The sequence below is a fragment of the Antrostomus carolinensis genome, unplaced genomic scaffold (assembly GCF_000700745.2).
Source record: "Antrostomus carolinensis isolate BGI_N321 unplaced genomic scaffold, ASM70074v2 scaffold16392, whole genome shotgun sequence".
NCBI classification, from domain to species: domain Eukaryota; kingdom Metazoa; phylum Chordata; class Aves; order Caprimulgiformes; family Caprimulgidae; genus Antrostomus; species Antrostomus carolinensis.
The window spans coordinates 61,670-61,897 of NW_010300320.1; the positions used below are offsets into that span (position 1 = coordinate 61,670).

General features: G+C 61.0%; 1 protein-coding gene across 1 annotated transcript in view; it reads right to left on the reverse strand.

Annotated features, from left to right (window-relative positions):
* Positions 1–220, reverse strand: part of RBM15B (RNA binding motif protein 15B) — a 2,014-nt gene extending 1,794 nt beyond the window's left edge. The window contains exon 1 of the mRNA XM_029083781.1: positions 2–220. Coding sequence (XP_028939614.1) covers positions 2–172 — 171 coding nt within the window. The 5' untranslated portion in view covers positions 173–220. The remainder of the gene's footprint in view (position 1) is intronic.
* Between the last annotated feature and the right edge of the window lie 8 nt (positions 221–228).

A 228-nucleotide genomic window follows, 5' to 3' on the forward strand; every position in this document is an offset into this window, starting at 1 on the left:
GGAACTTGAGGAAAGCGTAAGCCCCGCCCTGGCCCCGGGCTGGGCGCTTGATCACCACTTCTTCGATGATGCCGTACTTCTCAAAAGCGCGTCTCAGCTCCACCTCCGAGACGTTGTGGTCCAGGTTGCCGATGAAGAGGTTGCGGGTCGCTCTCTGATCGTCCTCCGGCATCAAGTCTTCCTCGGCCACGATGGGGTAAGTGTAAGGGCGGCCGCGCTCGTCGTACA